This window comes from Mytilus galloprovincialis, chromosome 14 (assembly GCF_965363235.1).
Source record: "Mytilus galloprovincialis chromosome 14, xbMytGall1.hap1.1, whole genome shotgun sequence".
Lineage (NCBI taxonomy): Eukaryota > Metazoa > Mollusca > Bivalvia > Mytilida > Mytilidae > Mytilus > Mytilus galloprovincialis.
Window position 1 is genome coordinate 50,056,129 of NC_134851.1, and position 24,762 is coordinate 50,080,890.

At 32.2% G+C, this 24,762-nt stretch overlaps 1 protein-coding gene across 1 annotated transcript in view; it reads left to right on the forward strand.

Annotated features, from left to right (window-relative positions):
* The window catches only part of LOC143059543 (thyroid hormone receptor beta-like), a 28,525-nt gene extending 15,500 nt beyond the window's left edge, over nucleotides 1-13,025 (forward strand). The window contains exons 3-7 of the mRNA XM_076233061.1: nucleotides 930-1,071; nucleotides 7,672-7,877; nucleotides 8,447-8,566; nucleotides 11,609-11,867; nucleotides 12,183-13,025. Of these exons, the coding sequence (XP_076089176.1) occupies nucleotides 930-1,071; nucleotides 7,672-7,877; nucleotides 8,447-8,566; nucleotides 11,609-11,867; nucleotides 12,183-12,442 (987 nt within the window). The 3' untranslated portion in view covers nucleotides 12,443-13,025. The remainder of the gene's footprint in view (nucleotides 1-929; nucleotides 1,072-7,671; nucleotides 7,878-8,446; nucleotides 8,567-11,608; nucleotides 11,868-12,182) is intronic.
* Nucleotides 13,026-24,762: the final 11,737 nt, after the last annotated feature.

Genomic DNA, 24,762 nt, shown 5'->3' on the forward strand with positions numbered 1-24,762 from the left:
GTGTGTTAGGTTCCATATCACAAAGGGAAGGCTTTAATTGAGGTTGGGAGTAATTGCCCCAAACGTTCAGGAATTTTATCAAACATACACAATAAAAACAGCATCAAAATTGATAACACCAAACAAGCTGTTAAGAGTCCCCTGTCCTCAAGGTATTATCTTTATTACGAATTAACGTTACCATTATTATTAACAACAGAAACGAACCGTTACCCCAGTGGTAACAGAAAAAAACGGTTTTTTATTGTGTATGTTTGACATGTATGTATATATGTTTATTGTGTTAATATGTTTTATGTACTGACAAGAAAATGAGAAAATTAAATATCTTCTTTGCCCGCCAACCTCAAAAGAAGTAGAAAGCTTAGGGTTCCTTTTTAAAATATAAAATACGGAGGGTAAAAGCTAACTCGGACTTTTACCTTATATTTGCATTGGTATTATTTTGGTCTCAAATCAAAAGAAAGAAATTCAAGAATCTGCTAAAATTTTGTCAAATGACTTTATAGTCTTGTGTTAAAAGATAGATAGGTTTTATGGGGGAAAATAATTTTTAATTAATCTAACAAATGACATTTTATAGACAATTAAAGATATTTTAAAGGATTAACGTTGTCCCCTTAATCAAATATCTTTGATTATTTTGGTTGCTTTTTTAACTTGTATCGTATGGAAAAACACCAAGGAGTCCGAACATTTGACACTTGTTCCAAAACTTCACGGACAAAACAAAATTACTTCATTACTCAAACTATGTGATAAAAAAAGAAGATAATTGATGCTGTTGACATCACATTGAAAAAAGCTGCCCGTTTTTAAAGACTTTTTATGGTTAGTAATAAAATTGAGAATGGAAATGGGTAATATAAAACTGTGTTATAACTAAACTTATAGAATAAGAAATCACTCACTGTCTTTCATTTTAACAGGGATTTTTTCGACGCACAATCCAGAAAAACTTACAATATCATTGCAAATGGAACCAGTCATGTATCATAGACAAAACAACAAGGAACCAGTGCCAATATTGTAGATTTAAGAAATGTTTATATGTTGGAATGGCTGTCGATTGTAAGTACTCTTCTTTACACAATACAACCTGTATAATTTGACTTTTAGTTTATGGAAATAATGTTCTTTTTCTTGTTTGGTCAGCTTTCCGATACAGAAATTGAATTAAGCTCCCTGATAGTGCTAGTACTAGTCAAGAAAGAAGATGATATTCATCAGCACATAATTACAATTTCTATTAATGGCTCTGAAATGGAAAAAAAAATATGAATTTGAAGAAACTGAAGCGTTTTTCTTGGTTTACCTACCTCTTCGTCAGGAATACTCAAATGAATAAAAATGAAGGCCATGTATGTATGAATACTTATATACTTGAGGATCTATATTGCCAAATGGAACCTGAACATGATCGAAATTTCTGCCCAAGGTCTACCTTGTATGATAAGAGTAGGATTTTCACACACACTTTCGTGTGACTTCTTTTGCCTTTGAATACATTCTTCTATAAGTAACTTAAATTAAGTATGGTGAAACAATTTGTGATGTATTATCACGGACTCGAGTTGTTATTGAGCCCTAGTAACACTACCTGCTTTATAAATTTTAATTTTATCAGTGTACGTGGAACCAAGAACCCGTTTTGTCCCTTAAATTTGATGGTCAGCCTATATTTTTATCTGCATTGTTACTTTTAATAACTTGAGCCATCTGGCGCAATGGACTACAAAAAGTAATAATATTTGAGATAATCGCAATGCTCCATGGGTCTGCATATACTAAATGTGTCGATTTATCGATAGAAGATAGAAAGTAAGAGATATATTACATGTATTATGTGAGAGAGATGTATGTGTAATTAACCTGGCGACAATAGATGTATTGTGGATAAACTTGGGAAAAGGGGATGTATGTAAGATAAACTTGAGAAAGAAATGAGTATTTTGGATAAACCAGGCAAAAAGGGTGTATTTTAGATAAACCTGGCAAAAAGGGTGTGTTTTGGATAAACCAGACAAAAAGGGTGTATTTTAGATAAACCTGGCAAAAAGGGTGTGTTTTGGATAAACCAGGCAAAAAGGGTGTATTTTGGATAAACCTGGCAAAAAGGGTGTATTTTGGATAACGTGGAGAAAGGGGTGTATGTGGGATAAAACTGGCAACCTGGCCATATTTTGGATAACATGGAGAAAGGGGTGTATTTGAGATAAACCTTACAAAACGGGTGTATTTTTAATAAACCTGGCCGAAAGGAGGTGTATGTGAGATAAGCCTTACATAAGGGTGTATTTTGAATATTTCGGATAAATGTGGGGAAAGGGGGTGTATGTGAGAAAAACCTGGCAAACTGACGGTATTTTTGGATTACCGTGTTAAAATGGTAAATATATTGGATAAACCTGACCAAAAGGAGTTGTATTCGGAATAAACCTTGGGAAAGGGGGTGTACATTAGTATATTAGATACACTTGGCAAAAAAGGGTATATTTTGGATAAACCTTGAGGAAAGGGTTTGTATTTGGGGTTAAACTTTAGTAAAAAGGTCTCTGCATTTCCTTATCGATTACTGGTATCACATAATTTTACAAATTCTATTGAAAACAAGTGGGATTTTCCTCTTCTTAAATGATCTTAAATCCGTAACAGGACGAGACATTTAATTCATATATAATTATAAGAATATTTCCTTAAGACTTTTATTAAAGCGTTTGGTGCTAATTTGGTGTTTTGTTTTGTTAATTGCCAGCGCCTCTGTGTTCGTCTTAAAACAAGATCTTGTGATGAATTAAGATATTTTTGAAAAAACGTATTGCCTGCCCCTCAAACTGATAATGGAGATTAAAATTGGTAAAGTATTTCCGTCTTAAACACGTTTTATACAAGTTGAGATGTTGTGGTTTAGACCCTCCTATTCATAAGTACATGGTATTTATTTACATAAGTACTGTATTGATATATGCTATTCAGGTCACTCTAATGGTCAGAGTTTACCTTAAATAAACCATTCGAGAGATTAAAAGTTTGACCTTATACAAGGTCATGGGACAAGAAATATTTATCTTTACTCCATATGAATTATTAAGTATTGAAGACAAGTAAAGTTAATCATACATTTTATAAAACTCTAGTGTGTTTTCTTTCACTTTTTTTTTTTTTTTTTTTTTGGTATTATAGCCTATTTATATAATACATAAAATATAATAAAAACTATGACACAATTTTCCATACGTTTCGGCAATTATCATTGGAATAAATGACAACTTTCCAAATCTTAATTGAAAACAAAGTTCAAACATTTGATTGCGTTGGCTAAAACCCGCAATTTTTATACGTGAGCATGTCATTTACTTTCAAATAAAATTGAATTATTGAATGAACGAGTTATTAGCTCAATGATCTATTACCATCCCTTGGCAACAGTCGTCGTAAAGATCTTCTCCTCTGAAACTGCTGACCCAATTTCAACCAAACTTGGATTGAATGATGCAGATTTAAGCAACGCTAAATAGGGAGATGAGGTATGATTACCAATGAGAGTTATACCCAACAGATTCCGAATGTAGCGGAAGCGAAAGTTCCTTTGTACGCAAATACTTTTAGTACTCAAAAAAATTATTTACCATTCAATAAATACAGATTGTAATAGTTGATGCGTGGGTATATTTTATGACGAAATTGCACGTAAAAGGTATTCATAAATGTAATCAACTATGGGTGTGAATTTGTGAGTTGCTTTATAAGGTCATACTTTTGTCAATATTCATTATGATTCAAATGTGCCTTCTACAGAGTTGTGAATTGAACATGTTAGTTTTCATTAACAATTGCATTATGTGTAAGGTTACTACGTATCTGACTCTTTATTATTGGTTATAACTGAAAGGTTGTTTATGTCTTGCTAATAATTGAAGTAATGGTGACATAAAGTTGCGAAGTCATTCATTTGGTTTGTGGTGGGTTTTTCTTATTTTCCTTATAAGGTTAAGGTCACTTATGGTGATATTCAGCATATGTCAGCTATTTCTTTAACTTTGTATTTGGATAATGAATGGGTAATGTTAATTTTTATTTGCAAGTATATAACATGTAGTATAAAATTATTATGGCATTCATGAAATAAAGTGTAAATGGTCATCCACCGTGTTCTTCGGCATTGGTTTATTTGTCGTATATCTTCAAAAGTATTGGATACTTCAGAAATGTCTTGTCTCTTTTAATACACATTTATTTTATTCTATGCTATTCCTTCTTTTTATAAGCTAGGACGAGTTACGTCCGTTACTGTTTCACTCAAAATATGTTTTGGCTGTAGAGTGTAGCATGATATATCAATCAAAATTATTAGCATTTACAATTTTGCCATTTATGTCGAGGGTACGACATCTTATCCAGAACGTTATAACCATTCAACAATACAGCTTGTAGTGGCAGGTCCAGAAATTTTCACAAGAGGGGGCCCACTGACTGCCTAAGAGGGGGCCTGCTCCAGTCACGGTTCATTGATTCCCTATATAATCAACCAATTTTTTCTCACGAAAGGAGGACAACAGTTTACAAGCTGTATATGCCCGCGATTTCGCGGGTGTGTTCTAGTACGTTTTAATTGTCATTAACAAGTACAGGGTGCGAAAATACACAATGACATTCAACATTCATAAAGTAAGTGTAGTGCCCATGCAGTGAGTATATAGATATTATGTATGACGTCTATTTGCTTTTAAAAATGTCTGTCTCTTTTCATTACGTTAAAAAAACAATTGAACATTAAAGATAAACCGTCTCCAATTAAACTTGGGCGAGTTTGATGTCCTTTTCTGTTTCACTCCCAATGCCGTTGCATTCAGTTTTTTTGTTAAATTTTTTTTTTACCATCATAAACCTTGTCAAACCTTCCATTCGTCACAACTCGGCCAATTCCGTACTTTTTCAGAAGGAGAGTAGTTGAGTCACCCGAGGATTGCCGATTACAAACCTTCATGTCATTTTATCAAACTCTTCGTAATCAACAGAGAGTCTCAAGGGCAAACTATTGAAACGAGATCCCTGTGCTGATTAAGGAAATGTTTATTACTTTTGGAATTGAGGTATCTTTTTTCAAAACCATAGATTCATACCCGCAACTGTCACTATCTCCCAATTGAAATTTTTGAAAGGGCAATTTTGTCCACAATTTAAAACAAAACAATACATTTAACAATGTATATAGGATTAAATAAGCATGAAGCATAAAAAAACAACATCAAAGAGAATTTGAAGTCCCCTTTAGGGGTTTGTAGGACTGGAGAGCCATCTTTCACGTAAAATCCCAATGGTTATTTTGAAATGTTAGTATATAGATTCGCAAAAAAGTTTCAATATCTCGTGTCATAGATTTGTACAGGTTGTGTATATATTCACCTTTTACAGAACAAATGTCCTCAATGTTTATGAATACATTTTGAAGTAAGTTGTCGTTTTCTTTGAAGTCCTTTCATTTACAATGGAAAAACATACTTATCATATTATAAAAAATAAAGGAACAAGGTTTGGAACATGATATATCTTCGGGCATTTTCTTCGTCTTTCAATTTACTCTGCTTGGTGGATTTTATACTTTTTGCTGATCGTGTTTAGCAACCTCAAAGGGTAAACATTTTTACAAAATTTTGATGACTAAAATAGATAATTTCATTTGGTGTGGTACAGTATTTGGTGATGGGTACACATTTTCAACAATTTTTTTGTCACATTTTAATTTAATTTTCCAATCATACCTGTGCTATATAAAGAGTTAGGATTGAATATTATAAAATTTCAAGTGATAAAAATGTTGATTAAAAAGCGGTTTTATAAGAAAGGTCAATTTGTTATTAATGGCGAATGACTGTCTTGTTGCTGGAATCATCTATCTCTTCTACTATCTATAACCATCCCAGACACAGTAAGCTGACTATTATAAGTATGATGAGAATTCAATTTTTTGACCCTCCATAATAATATCAAAAAAAATTCATGCACGTTTAATAAGTTTTTAACATGAGGTACTTTTCTATTGTTGAAAAATGTTTTCGCTCTTTTGAATATTTTGATATGAGCGTCACTGATGAGTCTTATGTAGACGAAACGCGCGTCTGGCTTACTAATTTATAATCCTGATACCTTTGATAACTATTTACACCACTGGGTCGATGCCACTGCTGGTGGACGTTTCGTCCCTGAGGGTATCACTAGCCCAGTTGTCAACACTTGAGTGTTGACATGAATATCAATAATGTGGTCATTCTTATAAATTTCCTATTAACAAAACTTTGAATTTTTCGAAAAACTAAGGATTTTTCTTATCCCAGGCATAGATTACCTTAGCCATATTTGGCACAACTTTTTGGAATTTTAGATCCTCAATGCTCTTCAACTTTGTACTTGTTTGGCCTTTTTTTGTTGATATGAGCGTCACTGGTGAGTCTAATGTAGACGAAACGCGCGTCTGGTGTACTAAATTATAATCCTGGTACCTTTGATAACTACTTACTACCCTCTATATACGTCTTTGAATTATGTCATTGTTGTCTTGTTATGGCATACCCCAAATTCAACCTGCAGCAATATTTTGAATAACTTTTGGTTCGATCGAAGAAATGGCAAAAAACAAATGAATGACAGAAAAGATACAAAAGGTTCAACTAAATGTACATTTAAATTTAACCCTTGGCCTGAGATAGAGAATATGTTTAATATAAAAATCTTTGACCTTACACGAGGTCAGAGTTATCAGTTTCACTGACCTCGTATGTTTGTTTTAGACCTACGTAAATAATATCTCGAGTTTATCTTGTTGGTACACTAGTACGTTGCCAGAACAAAAGCATGTACTCTCGGTCGATCAAAAACAGATGTTTAACAAAACTATACGGATACAAAACGTTTAAAAATACCGTAACATATCATATCACCGGATATGATTTTACTTATCATTAATCGTTCTCGCTTTAAGACTGAACCTTAATGTCAGTTGTTGTCTCGAGCTTGAATTGGCGTAGGTTTATAAGTCTTTCAATAGTATATTTAGATGTGGTGTTACAATGTCTTTTTATTCGATTAGAATATCTATGGCTGTGTTTAAAACATAATTAACATTTATAATAGAAACACAACAAGAAGAAAAAAGAATTGAGGTGTTCACAGTGTTTAACCTCTGACTTAGCTCGGCTAAGCCTGGCTAACCTCTGATTTGAAGCTCGGCTAAGCCTGTTTTACCTCTGACTTGTAGCTCGGCTAAGCCTGCTTTACCTCTGACTTGTAGCTCGGCTAAGCCTGCTTTACCGTTGACTTGTAGCTCGGCTAAGCCTGTTTAACCTCTGATTTGTCGCTTGGCTAAGCCTGTTTGATCTTTAATGTTTTATTTTGGCCAGATTACACTGATAAAAAGTCAGATGAAGCAATACTTTGCAGTGCATCTTGCCAAAAGTTTTTTTTGTACGGGGTCTAATTATTCTCGATTTTTTATTTGGTGGGCTTATTTTTGTTATCTTGATTTTTTGTTTGCCCTTTATTCACTCTTTTGGAGGTCATTATTTTGTATTGTGTAAACCCAATCCAGACCCTCCTGTTATAAAAAAAATCATTATTTTTTCCATATAAAGAATGTTGACATTTCTATTTTAAATACCCTTACATTTTTTTCAGTGGTATTAAATGAAAAGCAGAGGAGAGCCAAACGGAAACTTATAGAGGACAATAGGAAAAAAAGACAAACTGATGATTTCAAACCAAAAACTCCTGCGGATGGATGTTTGCATGAATTGATGACTGAAAATGACAGATTGTTAATTAATGAAATAGTTCAAGCGTATGATCAAACAAATGTTACTCTGCCACCAAAGGGAAGTGAGGTATGCAATATGCAAAATATTTAAGCTAATAATATTAAAAAAAAAGAATAAGTAGTTTTGTGCCATGATATTTGTAAGCACCCAGTATTGTTTTATGACCTTTAGCCTCGGGGTTCATAGTTTCTTTTTCAAGCATCCACGCTTATCCATTATCTATATAACATAACAGATCCATGTGCTACCCATGCACAATTGTCAGGAAACGGAGTCGGTCCATGTTGAGATTTGGGGTGTTTTAATTGATACTACAAGGCATGTTCGTAAATTATAGAATTTAAAATTGAACAATGAGGTTTCAAAGTTGTATTCAATATTTCACAGTTACATTTTTGAGGAGTCAATGTATACATAAATACATACATAAATACATTGGAAGCTAGGTGCAGGCCTGAATAAAAATAAACCTGGTTTAAAATTGGCGACAAGCCTCCTTTGCTCCTGTATTGTCCTTTCCCTAAGTTGATCATGAATATACGTACTTTCAATAGATTTGAAGCTAAGGAAAATTGTAATAGATCAGGTTTTTTTTATAGAATATATGTATAGTATAAAGAAAACTTGTTTTTTAGGTTGAAAACTCTGATCCTGAGCCACACAGTCCTGAAATATGGCAGAAAATGGCGGAAGCTATGACGCCTTCTATTGTTAAAGTTGTAGAATTTGCCAAAGGCGTTCCCGGTTTTATTCAGGTAACTTAATGCAGTTTTCCCTTAATGACACAGATTGTGTACACTTACATTCTTGTTTTTATTGATTTAAAAAATATTACGACTTTTCCATCGTTCAAGTAGATTTGTAGTACTTTTGTAAACAAATGTTATATTCTATTTGTATCTCTAGTCTGACCATTGAAGCAATTAGCAGTGCTGTGTTTATAATCTATTATTACTTATACACAGACCATATGTCCAAGCTTTGCTTACAATGACAACACCGTGTTCTTCTCTTTGTTCTGTTTGTTATAACATCAGGCAATGAACTTTAAGAATAAAAATACCAAAACCTGCTACTAAGGTTAAATTTGAAGAAGTTGCAACCTTAAATTTAGATTGCATGTACAGGAAATTATACACCCTTCGAAAGGTATGCCATTTTGCGGATGTTACTGTCTGCGACTTACAGTTCATCACTCGCGGTGGATGGGGATTGATATAGTATGATTTCCTTGCTCACAAAAACGGTATGAGCCAAGGCTCCCGATTAATGACCATATGTTGACCCATAGTTCAATTTTTACACATTGTTACTTGGATGGAGAGTTGTCTCATTGCTACTCGTACCGGACAAGCTTCTGGCTTTTGTTGCAATGTTAAAATATATTTATCAGTACTCCATCCACAGTTTTATCTTAATAACACAATAATGAATAAGTACATGTTATTGTACTAATGGTATATGAAAACTATTTATATAAAATAAATAAACTGTCATCTTCGTAAATATATTATAGTAGTACAAGCAGTTTAGAAACAAGTGACAGAAATAGATACCGTCCTTTTTTCGAGGGAAAGTTTATAGTGTGTCCTTTTTGCTTTGTTGTGTATATGACATTCTTTAAAGACTTTGTTTGTTTAATGACCCAAATTGACCTTATGGTCTGAACATTAACTATTATTTATTCATAAAAACTATATAGCCGAAGGGGTTTTGTATATTGCATAGTAATACTAGTAGGATACAAGGCTAAAATGACATTTTCAGTAGATTTAGATTTTTAGTATTAATCAAGAAAGAGAGTTGAAACCTTTGACCAGAAGAATCTCAATGTTTACCTCGAATTATATCCTTCTCAGAAAACTTGTTAATGTTGTACAAGTTGGTCAGAGCGATGGGCAAATCAGATGTGTACAGACCAAACGATAAAAATCTTAATGACAAATCAACAAAGATTTTAAATTCTGTATATTTTGAAACAACACTATTTCTACATTTGAGAGTTGACATGAGAACTTACAAAAGTGTAAACTAAATCTCCTTCTTTTTACTCCAGCGACAAAGTAAATCTGTACAACTCAAGTTAAGCAAAACAAACCATTATTATAAAACAAAACAAAAAACTCCCGACGAAAGACTATACGTAGAGGCAAACTTGGGTATTAATCAAAAATATTTTATGTTTGGTCTAATACACAGGCATCGTTATTCGACCCTTCTTTTTACTTGAATGGTACATACAGATATATAAAATAGGACTAAATACTATATATGTTGCGATATTAGGAGTAAGGCAGATTACAGCTTTAATGAATGTAGAAGGGTGACTTTGATCTCAGCATGATAAATGTAGGAAAATCATGGTTGAAATTCAAATAAATTAAATGTAAAAAAAATGGGAAAATAACCAAACAATTAATTGAATGGCCTTAGTCATGAACTGGTGAAGTGAAATATAATACAACGCCTACTTTTAAAAAATCTATCTTAGTCAGCAGTATGAATGCATTAGATGTTGACCTAAGGGGTCAGGATGAATAAATTATTGTCCTGTGTAATGATATACACTTTTTACACTGATATAAACCTAGATATGTGACCTGTCCTAAAACTGGACGGGTCAAGGCAAACAGTTTTAGATGGGAGATTTAACCCTTCATTTGTAAATTAAAATGGTCAGTCCAATGTTAAACATCGGTATCAAGTATCAAGTGAACAGAAAAAAAGATTATAAAGTTTGGTGCGTAAATTGGTAGAACTGTTTTGACCTTAAAATAGTTATTAAATAATATAAGATTGAAAAAATCAATAGCAATTTTAGTCAAATCTTTAGCCAGCATTACAAAGATTTGCAAATGTAAAGATTTTTAAAGGGCTGTTATATAGTTTTTGAATCTAAAACGGTTTCAAGGGATATGCATGTTCAACTTTGCATTTACGAGTTCAGGTGGTTGCAGATTAAGAGTCTGCTTGGTTCTCAACCTTTCTTTTATTTACATAACATAAAATGTATGGGAACATTTAAAAAAAAAAAGGATGACCAATACAGTAGCGTTGTCCAGTCTCGTTTAGTTAGTATATATTTGATTTGATTAAACTTTACGTCATATTGTTATAAGAATTGGTGTTCTCTAAAGAAATTTCGAAAAATGCAATTTATTTCTGAAAAAAATCCGTGCAATTGGAACGGCAAACAAATTGAAAAATTAGAAAGATTTTCGGATATTATCTCAAAGAGCGAAACAGGGATTCATGACTTTTGAATGCCAATAGAAATCGTCAAACGCGGATTCATGACTTTTGAATGCCAATAGAAATCGTCAAACGCGGATTCATGTCTTTTGAATAAGGCCAATAGAAATCGTCGTACTCGTTTTATTTATTTACAGTTCCTGATTTTTACCCACAATAAGGCCAGTAGAAATCGTCAAGATCGTTTAATTTAATGACAATTTCTGAACTTTACCTGTAATAAGAGTTAAGACTCCATGTATGACACCAACAGCTTTACATTTGTAATACTGAAGCTGAAACAGTTCCTAGTAAATAACTTTTCTGTAGTAAACTCATTGTTTATGTTTGTATAAAGCAGATGAATATTGAAGCCGATAAAACCATGTTTATATTTTATAGTTGTATAAATATTGATGTCAATCTAGGCCTGTCTATTTTTTACAGTTGTATGCGATCTCAAAGTCTTTCTCTTTTGTTTATAAAGTTGTATGTAGATGATCTCAGTCTTTCTCTTTTGTTTACAGTTGTATGTAGATGATCTCAAATTTTTATTTTTTTTACAGTTGTATGTAGATGATCAGATTTTGCTGCTGAAATCCTGCTGTTTAGAGGTTATGTGCCTTCGAGCTGCCTGTCGTTATGATGCTGAGAAAGAGACATTATTAATGCATAACGGAATGTTAATTAACAAATCACAGATTAAATCTGAAGGAGTAGGAGTTTTAGTTGAACCCATTTTTGAATTTGCTGTCGGTCTCTCAAAGTTGCAGCTTGATAAGACGGAACTGTCATTGTTGTCTGCGGTGCTATTAATGCAGTCAGGTAAGAAATCGGGTTCATATATAGTTCAAAGTTTAATGAATATTTGATAAATTACGCGGATTTCGATACTTGTTTTGACGTTTAAAAAATCTGGTTAAGCAGTAGGTTCTGAAAATAAAACATTCTGTTAAATGGTTAAATTAGTTTTACTGTTTTCTGTAATGAAAATGTCACTAAGACGTTTGAATTTTGTCTTTGTGCTAATAAATACTTACATAGACAAAGAAAGCACTAGAACAAGTCGTCCCTTGTAATTGTGAAATTTATTCAATTATTCTACCCAACTTGTAATCACATGTGTTTTGTTTATTTTAGATCGTTCCGGACTTAAAGAACCGGAAGCAGTTGAAAAATTACAAGACGAAATCCTTGGTGCTTTCAAGCGTTATGTTGCAGAAAAAAGGCCCCATCAACCAGTACATTGGGCGAAAATTTTAATGAAAGTAACAGACTTACGTACAATTAGTACAAGACATGCTGAACGGGTACTTTGTATACGTCTCGATCACTCCGGTGACGTACCATCTCATTTGTTGAATTTATTTGATAACAATGGCGGACAGGACTTCCTGTGATAAATAAAGAACGCAGACTGACGATGCTTTGTTTGACTGATTCACTGAATTATAATGAGAGTCTCGTAACAATGTCAAAGAAACGACTGTTGTGACCATGGCAACACAGGGACCTTCAGTATTGTATTCGAAGTCAAGAGTTTTGTTCAAAAATGTATTTTTATATTTTACTTCAAAACTGGAAAAATGAAAGTGATCTTTTTCTGCATCAGCAACGTCTTATTTATATTAAATGTGTTCAGTAATAACCTATTTCAATTAAAATGGAATGACGTAACAGGATAGAACAAAAAATTTAAGTGTTCAATGTCACGTGGCTTGTATAATCTTGTCATAAAAAGATTCAGGATTGAGTTGTCTGACAATGAATCAATTTCCGAAGGGATTCTGTTAAATGCCATTCGATTGCTTGCCTAGAATGTTGAACTGGTTCTTATAGTAGCTATATCTTTAAAACAATTATTGAATGTTTGATGCAAGTTGATGAAATTATTCTATGTTTTGTTTTCATTATGTGCTGCCTGTTATGTATTTGCATTCATGTGATATTTGTTAAATATATACTCATTGGTCCCAATTGAAATATGTTGTGTGTTACTATAGCCCTTTCTCGTAAATAGTTTCCAAGGCGGGATTTGACTTAAAGACATAATTTTCTGATGAGTTATTCTCCTTCGTTTTAACTATACTTGTTATTAAAGTTTTAAAACATAAATTTAGAGTGTAAAGTCGCTAGATTTGTATAAATCAAATTTTGTTTGAAAAAAATCTCACCAATGCTCTCCATTGTACAAAAAAAACTAGAAAGGAATAATCTAATCAAATTATCACATTGTCAATTTCTAAATTAGATTTTATACTGAAACTGAATATTTTGAGAGATTGTATTTGTCTCACTCAGATCTTTTTTGATTCCATTCGAATTATTTAGTTAATCATAAATTAAAAGAAAATAATTTGTAAGTTTATACGAAACTTTTATAAAACATTTGCTGATAGATGGGTAAAATAGCATAGTGTCCATGCGGGGGTAAGGGAGGTAATTCATATTAGAATTAAAGGGAAATAACTCAAACCGGTAAATGAATGTGCGCATGTGTATGTTGTAACTCTATGGGAGTTTGTTCGTTTACCTGCAATTTAAATGTGTCTAGTTGTTAGGGGAATTAGGGTAATTGAGGAGATTTTATAAATTATTTTAAAAATAAATTTAAAAAATCGTTCTTGTTCCAACGGGTTGCTATGGTAACATTTTAGTGAATTTCTATTCTTTAAATTGTATTACAGCTGATATATTTAAATATGTATTAAGAAGAAAAATGTACATACAAGTTGGCTTTGCTTATTTGCTAGGTTAAGTTTGAATTCTTAATTAGCTATTGAAAATGTATAAACAGCTTGGTTTTATACCAACATTGTATATCACCATTTTGTCCCAATTACTTCAATACTTGATTGTAGTAAACAAATATAATATTTATTTTACTTTTCATCTAACAAATAAGCATCTTAACTTTATTGTACTTTGTACAACTTCGAATATATTTGTTATAACAAATATTTATTTCTCTCGTGTCATTCAGTTTACTTTGCTCATGACACAAACTGTCAATCATTTGCAGACAGCAATAACTCGTTTCTATGGGAACACATTACTTAATAGTACAATGCACTGACACTTGTCTCAGAGACAAGTGCCTATGGTACAATTCTGTAATCGGTTATTTCCATAGGGGGAATTTTATATCGGCCTACTGAAATATTAGGGTGTACACATGCATAATTTGTGTTAATCATTGCACTTTTTTATTTTCTGAAATCGTTGGGGGAAAAACGAATATATGGGTGAAAGTAGTTGATCGTTTGACGAATGGTAGAAATATCCTACGAGAGAGGGATGCCTTATTTTAAAATTAATGATCACAATTGAAATTACCAGAATCTACATTGCCGTTAATGACAACATGAAGACTAGCATTCCCCATCATTTCAAATATAGATATATCAGGAAAATTAACTTATTTCGTTACAAAATGTTTTTGTTGTATCGAGTTCCAAATATATTACATCTACTACAAATTGTTTTTATATGGTAATGTCTGCTTATATTCATCTTGTTACCACTCAGGGAGGCTTCACATTCTATTGTATTATTTTTTCCTTAAAATGATTGTTGTTTGGAGTATTTATATCAAAGTATTTTAATATATAATGTTTATTTACCGTTTACCACCATTCAGGATATTCATCTGTTGAGTGGCCTTTACAGCAGATTTCAGTCAGTATGTAGCTAATGGTAATATCTTTGGTTAGCTTGCTTGTTAGCTGAACCGTGAAGTCATTGTTAGGTAAGGTATACTACCCTCCTTTTAAAGTAGCTTAGTCCTACAGAGAGATAGATTTTTTATCTGTTGGACTAGTCTACTATTAAAGGAGGGACGTTTACCTTACCTAACAATGACTTCACGGTTCAGCTAACAAGCAAGCTAACCAAAGATATTACCATTAGTTACATACTGACTGAAATCTGCTGTAATCTCATTACTTAGCTTTGCAGAGATACTTATAAGAATGTATCGTCTTCTTTGGCAGTGTACCTTGATAAGTGGTGTACTTGCAAATATTTTTAACGTGCCTTGTATTTGTACAATGCTCACTAAACAACTCAGGGAAGTTAGTATATATTTGATATACAATTAAAATGTTAGAAAGATCGGAAAGACAAGAGTTCACTTATATAATTATGTTTTTGTTATCGAGTTTACATTTTTTATCGGTATTTTTAAACGCAATGTATTTATCCGGTTACGTGTGAACCTTAACATGTACAATCTCAGGGATATAGAATGATTGGCTTTAAATTGTTGAAAGTACTATTATTATTATATACATGTACTAGAATGGAGCAAAATTTCAGATACAACACATTTTATACTAGTTTAGAGACTAGTACGAATTACTGTAAAAACTTAGAGATCGACATTAGACATCAGATCTATATTTTCATTGGTGTCATGCATTTTATAAATTTATAGAATTTTAAGAAAAAATGTTCTCTTTTCTCGGGTAAATTATTGTTGGAATGAAAACGAATTTGGTTTGAAATTTAAAGCATTAAAAAGATAAAGATAGTAATAATTTCTAGTAATTTTTGTCCCAGTATAAATTTCTGATGTTTTGCAGATATATTATTTCAGTATTTATTTAAAGGTACCAATAATGAGAATGTTATACTCTTTCTAGTGCTGCAGGAGACAGTGCTTTAATAGTGCTATCGTCAACATTCCACTTAAACATAAAGAAAAGGCATCGTCTAACTCCCTGAAATCAAGTAACTTTCCTGATTTGATTTGCTATAAAAAAAAAAAACCAACAACATATAAGCTTTGAGACTTTAAGACATTTTTATTTCACTCAAAACAATGTTATAGTCGGTTAGAGTGCTCTTCATAACTAACGTTTCTCTGTTTTTACTTACTTACTAACTTTCTACCAAGTGTTATCTCTTTTTTCTACGAGTTACCACCTTTTGCACTGTACCGTGTCTCAGAGTCAATTCTTTTTTAAATAGATGTTGAAATGGTCTAAATGTTTAAATTTCACTAGAGTTCTGATAGGTTTCCATATAAGAAATCCTGCTCAAGGGTAGAATCTACTTAAGAAATTACAAGAAAACAAAAGACGCAGTAAATTCTACATCGTTTATTTATAATGTGGTTATTGTATATACCTGCGGTATATAAGTACAGTTTTATCCATGTTGAATATTTCTTGATTATGAAAGTTGTATATTGTGTGTTTACGTCATATTTGATTATCAAAGTTGAATATTGTGCATCATGTGTGTGTGTATAGTCATTTTATTTATTGTGACTAGTGACCGGTGGATATAACATAATGATGACGTCATATCCGTCAACGTTCAGTGGTATAATTTTATAACATACTTTACCGTTTACAGAATCAGCATAGAAGATGTCATTACATGATGTCTATAATAATATTCTTTATTTACAAAACAAACAATTGATTGTTTTCTCATTTTGTAACATAATCACTGGTAAATAAAAAAAAAACACACACCAATAAACCATTTTTTGACTTTTAAAAAATTGTATCCCATACTTCAGAATTGCTCACTATTTATGTTTTAAGGTGATATTTCCATAGCTCTAACAAAAAGTGATAATGATTGTATCTTTATAGGGCACCGGGAAGTACTATAAGTGTGACTTTGGTGATCGCCTTAAGCCTTATCCTCGCCTAGTCTCGGTTAACGAAATGCATTATGAAATTGGAGTCAAGCGTCTTAGTAATCGAGATTATAATAGGACCAGAACAACTGACATTAGTGTAGATAATTTTTAGTTTTGCAACTTACTGTACTGAAAACTTAAATCATGGATTTAGCAGTTTTTCAAACGTTTACATCGCAATCTTTTTGTCGTTGCTGGATTTTTTCGATTTGCTTTACTATGTTAAAACAATGTGCTATACTGAATCTTGACGGATGTTGTATTGTTTATGAAATAAAATGTATATAGTCTAAACCTTTTTTTTATATTTGTTTCTAAAATGAACTTCTATACACAACGACATGAAATCTGTTTCTAGAAAAACTTTTTTTTCATAACGATTTTTGTGCAACTCGGAAGGAAATTAAAGAGTATTGAGTATAGTTAATGAGACAAAATCTTCACCCGCATTAGAAAAATCAAAAAGCAAAGGTACGGGCTTTTATTGTATTATATGATAAAATTGAGAATGAAAATGTGGGAATATGTTTAAGAGACAACAACCCGACAAGAGCAGATAACAGCCGAAGGCCACCAAATGCAATAGGTCTTCAATGCAACAAGAATATTTAGACCTCAGAGGAGGGCCACAGCTGGTCCCTAAATAAAATTGTATACTAGTTCAGTGAAAATGGACGTCATACTAAACTCCAAAACATATAAATAAACTAAAATAAAAAAGCAAAGAAGACTTGCAACGGTCAGAGGCTCCTTCCTGACTTAAAATAGGTGCAAACCAGTGGCGGATCCAGAAATTTTCATAAGTGGGGGCCCACTGACTGACCTAAGAGGGGGCCCGCTCCAGTCACGCTTCAATGATTCCCTATATAAGCTACCAATTTTTTCCCAAAAAGGGGGGCCCCCCTAAATCCGCCTCTGCAAACATGCAGCCGAGTTAAACATGTTTTGTGGGAACTCATCCCCATACATCTGGCCATGTAGAATATAGGAACACACAAGCAATACGCACAGTTGAATTCAGTTTAAAAGAAGTTCGAGTCCGAAGTCAGAAAAGCTAACAAAAGAAACGAAGCAAAATGACAATGATAAAAAAATTAACAAAGTTCTACTAGCAGTTACTGACATGCCAGCTCCAGACCTCAATTAAACTTACTTAGTATTGAAAGATAATATCTTTATCATATGAAAATCAAGCACAATCCCTCCAGTAAGGGGTTAAGTATAATACCATAATAAAATATATGAGAAGAACATAACCCGTGTCATGTCAACTACTGGTTTTAGAACAAATGTAAAATTGAGAATGAAATGGGGAATATGTCAAGGAGACAACAACTCGACCAAAGAGCAGCCAACATGTGCTTTATTTCCGAGGCAAAGACCCTATAAGTGTAAATACCAAAATATACAATCCTTAATGACCTGACAATAGTATCGTTACTATGTCCCTTCTGAATAAGTCTGTTTAAAGGTTTGGTTAGCTTTTGAGGTGAATGCCGACATTTTTGTGCTTTGTAAAGATTATTACCAGATTGGATGTGAAATATCTGAACGTATAAGAGATCTACATGTTGATTTATATTTACGATCACTGTCCTTGCACCGATAATAAAATTTAGTTAATGTTTTGACTAGTTTGTGATATCGAAAACCTTACTGTAATAATTTTTCAGTAAAACAGAGATTTCTTTCGTTTAAATCAAAGACAAAGTCACAAACACAAATAAGAAACAACAGTCAAGCCCTAGGTTTTTTTTTATCAAAGGGATCTTTAAGTAAATACAAATGATTAATTATCTGCAATAAAGATATCATAAACAATTTAAATTTGTAATATACACATTAATATGCATTGGCAATGCTACTTTATTGCTCAATTTAGTGCTATGTAAATATTAAATAATGTTTAAAGGAACACATTCATTTGATGTTATCAAATTTATATCTGTAAATTCTTAATGCGTTTGCATATCTTTGTGTTATATCTAATTTATCATATTGTGCATATTGTATGTACCCTGCTAGTAGTAAAAACAGTAACGAAAGACAACTTTTAAAAAACAGACAAAATGTTAAATGTTCACTGAAAAAACATTCACTTCAAAAGTGAGTGTATATGATTCAGAAAATATATTATTATCTGACCAAGTCGCAAAGTGAATAACAAAAACGGTCAAGTTATTTATGTACGGTTATATATCAGCATTCAGACCAAAATGAGCATAGTTATACATGTCTAAGAAATGGTAAACCCAATTTTATGTGTCCCTTATGTATTGTTGAACAATTGGCGAGTAGAGCTTACTAACAAAAAAGATCATTTACAATTTTGGTTATTTTATTTTATTGATCCTTTTTGTACTCAACATTATTGTAGAAATAATAATTATTTTGACAAATGCATTTATAGGGTTTTTTTTGTGTTTTTTTTTTTTTTTGCCTTTTAATGATATAAAAAAAAAATCAGTTTAGTTCAAAATGTGAACGGACTGATCTAATATTCAAGTAAAAGTAACGTTTTCCAAGATTTTTTCAAGATTTTTTTTCAACAATGCAGAAGTTAAATAAAGTGGAGAAATGTCTTACTTTAAATAGGGCTTTTAAAATGTATCATTTAAACCATTTTATTCCCAAGTCCTAGCATTTGAACCCTATATAATGCCAAAACATTTAAGAGAAGTATTGGTCCAGAACAGTAAGAGTAAACAGCATGGCTGTAATGAATACTGATAGTTACCTTCGAGGAAAGTATGAATTCTGGACAATGTATAAAATGTGAATTCAGTATATAACAAAATGACTTAACAAATGGTAATTTCCATAGCAATGTGTAAATGTATCTGTCGCTCCTGTTAAGCAGGAAATCTGCGCCTAAGTGTAATTTGAATAAACAAAATGAAAAATAAAAACCCCAGACTGCCACTAATTATTCTTCACAACCACTTGTCTGGACATTCCAAATGACAAATGATAGCCGTGATATAGTTCAATGTATTTATTTATATAGGCATGTAGTCGGACTATCCTCAACCCCCTTTTCTAGACTTTACATTTATAATGTTTTCTTCAATAAGTTTGCACTCTTTAAATAGACAAACTAATGTTTAACTTTAAGTAGGTGAAAGATTTTGAAAAAAACCTCTTTGAATTTGTTCGTGTACGTGTTATAGTTTGGCTATTGGTACTTTACGGAACGGAACGGAACGGAACGGAACGGAACGGAATTTCATTTAAGGTATCCAAAGGGGGCATTTATCAAAATTTCGAAAAATCTTTAAAACAAAACAAACTTTAAAATTTCTGTGTTTTACGGTTTTCCATATACAAATAACACAAATGTATACTTAATCTCATCTTCACAGGTGAAAAGTGTAATAATGTATAACATCGGGAAATATTCTGTAGATGAATATGTCGGATTGTCCTGATAAATTATCATGAAATTAACGCATTTGCAAGTCATGCATTATGATATCTAGACTGACCTCACGTCGTCCTTGATTAGAGACAGTGATCAAGTTGAATCTGATTTAAACTTTTTAATTTATTTTTCCGTTCCGCAAAGTACCAATTGCTCTGAGGAATTGGTATTTAACGGAAAAAACGGAAACAGACATCTTTAATGTAATTAAAGCAGTATGATAAAAAAAATTGTCTGACACCTCTTTTTGCATGAGTGGTATGTGTTTTAGATAGCATTTTCGACTTGATCAATAATAAAAAAAATTAACACAAAGGCAGGTTACACAAAAAGTCTTTCTCCTTCCATCGGTAATTATATTTTAAAAAAGAGGCCTTCAACAGCCCGTTCCGACGATGATTAGAGACAGTGATCAAGTTGAATCTGATTTAAACTTTTTAATTTATTTTTCCGTTCCGTTCCGCAAAGTACCAATTGCTCTGAGGAATTGGTATTTAACGGAAAAAACGGAAACAGACATCTTTAATGTAATTAAAGCAGTATGATAAAAAAAATTGTCTGACACCTCTTTTTGCATGAGTGATATGTGTTTTAGATAGCATTTTCGACTTGATCAATAATAAAAAATTTAACACAAAGGCAGGTTACACAAAAAGCCTTTCTCCTTCCATCGGTAATTATATTTTAAAAAAGAGGCCTTCAACAGCCCGTTCCGACGATGATTAGAGACAGTGATCAAGTTGAATCTGATTTAAACTTTTTAATTTATTTTTCCGTTCCGTTCCGTTCCGCAAAGTACCAATTGCTCTGAGGAATTGGTATTTAACGGAATCAACGGAAACAGACATCTATAATGTAATAAAAGCAGTATGATAAAAACAAGTCAGACCCTTCTTTTTTGAATGAGTGGTAAGTGTTTTAGATAGCATTTCGACTTGATCAATATTTAAATAAACAGCTGCGCCATGAGCGTATGATACGCCCGTCGTCTTGTGAAAATACATAAATCTTTTTTGAATAACACAGGGTTGTACAGGATGTCATGCTTAGTATATCCTGACTCATTCCTTATTCCCGCTCAATAGGAAGATTGTACAAGATGTATTTGGAAACCCGACGCAACATTAGCCTGTTAAGTTTTAAGCAATAGAGATACAGCGCAACATGTGAAAAAAAACCTCTATTTTTACAAAAAACTCAATAACTCGAAAACATAAAAATGAATCATCACCAAAAAGTATACAGATCTTTAGATTAATATAACAAAGAAGTGTGTAAAGTTTTAAGCAATAATCATAAATCGTTTTTGAGATATGGTGCGACATGTAAACCCCCCCTTTTTTTTTACAAAATACTCAATAACTCAAAAATGAAATTTTGAATCATCACCAAAAAGTATACAGATATTAAGATTAATATAACTAAGAAGTATTTAAAGTTTTAAGCCATAATCAAGAATCGTTTTTGAGATACGGTGCGACATGTGAAAAAAACACACCCCTGTTTTAGTTACAAAGTGCCGTAACTCAAAAAGTTGTAATCTTATTTTAACAAAAAAGTATACAGATCATTTGACCATCATAAGAAACAACTATGTTAAGTTTCATGAAATTTGAATAAGTCGTTCTCAAGTTACGGTGCGACATGTTTACACCGGACAGACGGACAGACGGTACGACGGACGGACACTGGACATTGGTATACCATAATACGTCCCGTCAAAATTGACGGACGTATAAAAAATAACACAAAGACAGGTTAGACAAAAGGTCTTTCTACTTCCATTGGTAATTATAAATTAAAAAAGGGGCCTTCCGAAGATGATTAGAAACAGTGATCCCCATTTCCATTCTCAATTTTATATTAGAAACAAGGTCTCATGAATATTAAAACATATGTTTAAAATATATCTTCATAAAAATATGAGCACTAAACACTGGTTTACACTATAATAAAAAAATGTTTGCAAATTGTTAAAACATTTTCGGATTTATCAAAGCACTATAAAAAATGGTAACTCCTTAAAAGTCATAAAACCACAATAATAACTGCTGTTAATCAAAGTATTTATAAAAACTAAAAGTCTGTTCTGTTACAAAACCTATAGGCAAAGGTCTTACTATAATATCAGCGGGAAATTTCGGTTCTAGAGGTGCATTCCGTATTTAATCTGGTTTTTTTTCTCCTATCTCCTGACGACAGCTGGTGTGTCCGTAGATATTGTTTAAATTTTCTATATTTTCACTTTTTAATTAGTTTACCTGCACAATGGCGCAGAAGCAATATCTATTTTTTGGCGCAAATGAAAAACTACAACTTTTAAGAATTGGCGCAAAAGCAATGCGTACTTAAATATCAATCAAATTTGACCGTGCCCACAAAACGATTGTTCAAATTACGAATAGTTTCAGCTTAAAATCCATGGCACTCTAAAATGCAGATTTTTAAATCACATAAATTCCATATCGATATACGTATATTTGGATCTATGCAATATGTTTATCTGGACATCAGCATGCTAGCTTAGTTCCGTCATTTCAATAACATGGATGGCAATATGTTTGATTGATCTAACCATACGTTAACCAGTGTCCTTTGAATACAGTGATCATGCTTGATGTGAACATTTTTTTCTATAGACATAGGTAGATTTGATTAATCCAAATAATATAGGTATAAAGCATACCGGTGTCCATGCAATTCATAATGCAAAACAACAATATATAGAAATAAATTATGTTTTTTTTTATGAAATGTATGTGCTTATGCAACATTATCAAACTGCTGTAATGCATTAGTTATAAACTTTGAAAGAACCGATGACTTTTCATTCGTTTTTAAACTCAAATGTACTTAAATAGCACATTTTAAACCGTAAGAAATTGGTTTATCTCTCGAAAAAACCTGAACTGTTCTCGAAAAAACCCGAACTGCTCTCGAAAAAACTTGGACAGATGGAAATGAATATACCCTTAAAATTGCCTTTTAATTACAATAACTAAAACTTTTGTTATAGCATATGTAAATGTAAGGATATAAAGACATCATGTGTGCATGCTCTTTGAAATTTGCATTGGTATGTGTATAGAAATTGCTTTTTTCTATATTTTGGCATAAAAGCATTATTAGGCCAAATCAAACTTTTTTAACTGCAAAGTATGTATGGTTGGCAACGTCCTTTCATCACAAATACTTATTTAACTTGTTTGATCTTAAATTTAGTTTAAGCGTTTATTTTACGTGTTAAAGGAAAACATGTCTGTTTGTTTACATTTTTAGTCATAATCTCTCGAAAAAACCTGGACGCTCTCGAAAAAACCCGATCAAATCACTCGAAAAAACACGATCTCAACCGGACACTATACCTACGGTGGTAATACTGATACGTATTATTACATATCAGTAAAAAAAATCTACAAACAGTATGTTAATAAAGAGTTATGAAGTAAAATGTACATGGGACAAAATCACAAAAAATACATAGAATAATACAAATTATCAATGAACAGGTGTTATATGTCAGTTTGGTATGGTCAAGACGTTTGGTAAAGATAACATCCTTTTAAGAGAGTTATCTCGCCTTAACCAGTTATGGGGTTTTTCGTATTGCGGATTGCATTCCGTATTTGTATGATATGTTAGTTGATTTGTTCTCTTGATTTATTGTTACCATTCCATGTAGATGTGTTTTTGAAGAATAGAATTTATTAACTTGAATATTCGTTTATTATCTATGCCAGAAAGGAGCATTAAACAGGGCTTTACTTGACAGTCGATGTAGAGTCTGCAACAAAAAACGAATCATAGTATATTTTTAGCATTCTTTTAAACACATACAGTAGACGACTTTAGTTTTAATACCGATTTTGCCGCAAATACTAATATTCTCTTAGAAATCAAAGACGGTTACTTCGAAGTCGATAATAGGGCTATCTTAACTAGTTATCGTAAGTGTATACTAAGATAGCCGTTAAATTGTTAAGATAACCCACGAGGGGATTGCAGATACTCTCTTATCACCATCGTAATCTTCTTGTAAAGCGTTTTCTCTTAAATGAAACTTAAGATAGGTTTTCATGATACAGGGGCCCGCGGTAACAAGAAACTTCTCTTAAAGTCTTCGTATACGATTACACAAAGAATGCATTAAGGGTCCTTTTAAGAGTGTATCAATAGAGTGTGCTCTTAAACGCTTCTGTAAATGCTAAGAGTTCTTACTAAAGGACATAACAAATAAGATGTGTTTGAGTTACCCGAATGAGTAAGTTTATGATAAGAGGGTGCACAAAATTGCCTTAAATCATTAAGAACTTTGAATGTGTTAGGGACTGTCAATCATTCTAAAATTGATATAAGATTGCTTCTTGTTACACTCTTAGTCATAAGTATCAGTTCAAAAGGCATGTTAAGTGCTAAGAGAGCGTATTGTTACCGGCCCCTGGAGTCAGGTTCACAAAAAAACTTCTTTTTTTTCTTTTTTTTTTTAAAGTTGGTCGTAAGTCATGAACAATTCAGTATACTTACGATCAATCTTAGCCGTAATTTTTTTTGTGAAACCGACTTCTGGCCTCTAGCTGGACGCAAATCTATCAAAAGTCAGTAGAATACTTGTACATGTAAAATGCTATCAGATGTATACGATC